The sequence below is a fragment of the Otolemur garnettii genome, unplaced genomic scaffold, assembly GCF_000181295.1.
Source record: "Otolemur garnettii isolate 467f Iridium unplaced genomic scaffold, OtoGar3 scaffold00012, whole genome shotgun sequence".
NCBI lineage: Eukaryota > Metazoa > Chordata > Mammalia > Primates > Galagidae > Otolemur > Otolemur garnettii.
The window spans coordinates 20,293,286-20,295,852 of NW_003852407.1; the positions used below are offsets into that span (position 1 = coordinate 20,293,286).

Sequence of the window (2,567 nt, forward strand, 5' to 3'; positions counted from 1 at the left end):
TGAAATCCATTTTACAGTAAGGGAAACAAAGCTAAAGAGGATACATAATTCTCTGAGTTTTATGCTTTTTGAAGCCTCAGGGCAAAGGTCTTTTCTTTTTTTTTTTCCAGTTTATGGCCGGGGCTGAGTTTGAACTCACCACCTCTGGCGTTTGGGGCTGGCGCTCTACTCCTTTGAGCCACAGGTGCTGCCCAAAGCTCTCTTTAAGAGGATATGAAGAAGTTATTAGAAATGATGCATGACCTAATTTACCATACAGTTCCAGATGTCCTTTTAAAAATGCTAAGTTTTTAGCTATCAGTATAATTAATTTTAAGTTTTTGGCTTCTCTCATGTGCATAGATGACTGTTAAAACTACATAATGTTCCTTTTTACCTTACAAATGACTGCTATGTTTATTTTCTGCAGTTGACCTGAAGGAATGCTTTAAATCTGCAAATCTCATTCGTTCAAGTGACCCTGATTTTCAAATTTTAGAAGATGGTTCAGTCTACACAACAAAGGCAATTCTTTTGTCTTCGGAGAAGAGAAGTTTTACCATTTTGCTTTCCAACACAGAGAACCAAGAAGAGAAGAAGATTTTTGTCCTTTTAGAGCATCAAACAAAGGTATACAAGACGGTACCAATGAAGTATAGTGATGTCTTTTCATCAGGCGCCCAAACATTGCCAGGGAAGACGAGGAATCAGAAAGGATTTGGTATTGTCTGCCTTGAAGAAGAATGTAAACCATGAGATGACGTAACAGTGTTCAAAAGGAAAAAACAGGGTTGTGCAACATCCGTTCCTACAGGCTGTCATTCCTTCTCACTCGGACGTAAAAGGAGAGCTCAGGATAAACGACAGCATGAGAATTTGAGATTCAAAAAACAAGAAGCAGATCTTGATCTTTACTGTAGAGTAGATTTCCAAAAAGAAGTTTTTGAACTCTTTATCTCTTTTAAGAAAAAGCAAAACTTTTTTCTTAGCGTAATTGGTAGTCTTAGGAAATAGAGGACAATGTTAAGAGGAGGTCTGAACTACACGTAGCGTGCTTGTGTTGTGACACCCAAGGTCAAATTTTATTCAACCATGGGCCATTCCTCAGTGCAGTAGTTTGAGAGTTGTCACCATGTTTTTCTCCTTGTTCTGACACAGATCTCTGTTGGTCCCCTGGCTCTGCCTAGTTGCCGGTGAGTGAAAGATGATTGTGCTAAATTTAGAAGGGCACATACTCATTTCCTTGGCATAGCTCTCCCCCCATGTTTTTGCATGGCAATGTGGCAACAGTAATTTTTTTTTTTTTTTTCAGTTTTGCTTCTAGGCTTCCAATGCCATCTCTCTTTCTTCCATTTTTCCATCAATTCATTTTCTCAAGAGGATTGCTGTGATAAAAGTTAGGGCAGTTATTTCTTCATGGTCATTTTGCAATGTTGAACGTTTGGTTTGGTTTTCAAAGCACTACTGAGGTCTGATGCCTCCCTGGCTAGTCCTCATGAGAGGAGAAAGATGCATCAGAGTTCTAATGTTTGAGGACAAAGTAGTCATTGACTTTATTTTTTTTTTTCTGTCTTCTAAATTGAGGTCCTAAAGAAAAGGCATTCTAAAGAAAAAGTGCTAAGACGCGCCAAGAGAAGATGGGCTCCCATTCCTTGTTCCATGCTAGAGAATTCCTTGGGTCCTTTCCCGCTTTTTCTTCAACAGGTACAATTTACTTTCTTTCTGCTGTGGATTCCATCTCTTAAAACTTTTGACACTGATCAGGCAGTTAATTAAAATTAGTTGTGAGTGAATATGTGCACCGAGTGAGTATACTTCAATGGATGAGTATGTCGATAAGCATAGCTCCTTACGTTTGCATACATTTTTTTTGAAGTTTTAGTCATGAAAAGGCCATTATAAAACTGTAAAATCCAGCTGCTATTCTCAAACACACGGTTCCTTAATGAATTTCCAAATCAGCCAGGGTATCACAGAGCTTAGGCGTAGCCCAGGAAACTCCAAAATACGTTCTATCATAAAGAATAAAATTGTCAATAAAAGGCCAAGTGCCTTGAAGGTGAAAGACACATCGGCCTTTCTACGGCTCTTCTCAGCTCCACATCTGAAACCACACTGTATAAACATTTTTCTCTTTTGTTTACATTTTAGTAGAAACCCCAGCTAGTTTTCTTTCTTTCTTCTAACAGTGGCTACTGCCATTCAGTCTATAACTTGGGGAATTTTTTTCCCCCGCACTTCTTAGTAAGAGAGAATCTTTTTTTATATCCCACCAACAAATTTAATATATCTGAGAGAAGAGCATATCAAAAGTTAAGTAAGAAGCTGGGAGAAAATAATTGCTACCCATCCCAATACAGGTAGCCAAGATCTTAAAGAAAGTATGAATACAGCTAGGGAGAAATTTGGTTTTTGAATCAAGGATCAGAATATCACACATGCCAGGATATTATTCTATTTATATTCTCACTTTTTTTCTCATCAAGTCCTATAATGAGGAAGATGCTGGCAAATAGCAAAAACTCATTAGGGAAAGTATTTTTCAAGTTTTTGACCTTTAGACAGTACACTTTAAACCCAATGTCTCA

The 2,567-nt window shown here is 37.9% G+C and overlaps 1 protein-coding gene across 1 annotated transcript in view; it reads left to right on the forward strand.

Annotated features, from left to right (window-relative positions):
• Nucleotides 1-2,567, forward strand: part of LOC100956979 (desmocollin-2) — a 30,942-nt gene that overhangs the window by 9,724 nt on the left and 18,651 nt on the right. The window contains exons 3-5 of the mRNA XM_023510171.1: nucleotides 410-609; nucleotides 1,564-1,743; nucleotides 2,466-2,487. Of these exons, the coding sequence (XP_023365939.1) occupies nucleotides 410-609; nucleotides 1,564-1,743; nucleotides 2,466-2,487 (402 nt within the window). The remainder of the gene's footprint in view (nucleotides 1-409; nucleotides 610-1,563; nucleotides 1,744-2,465; nucleotides 2,488-2,567) is intronic.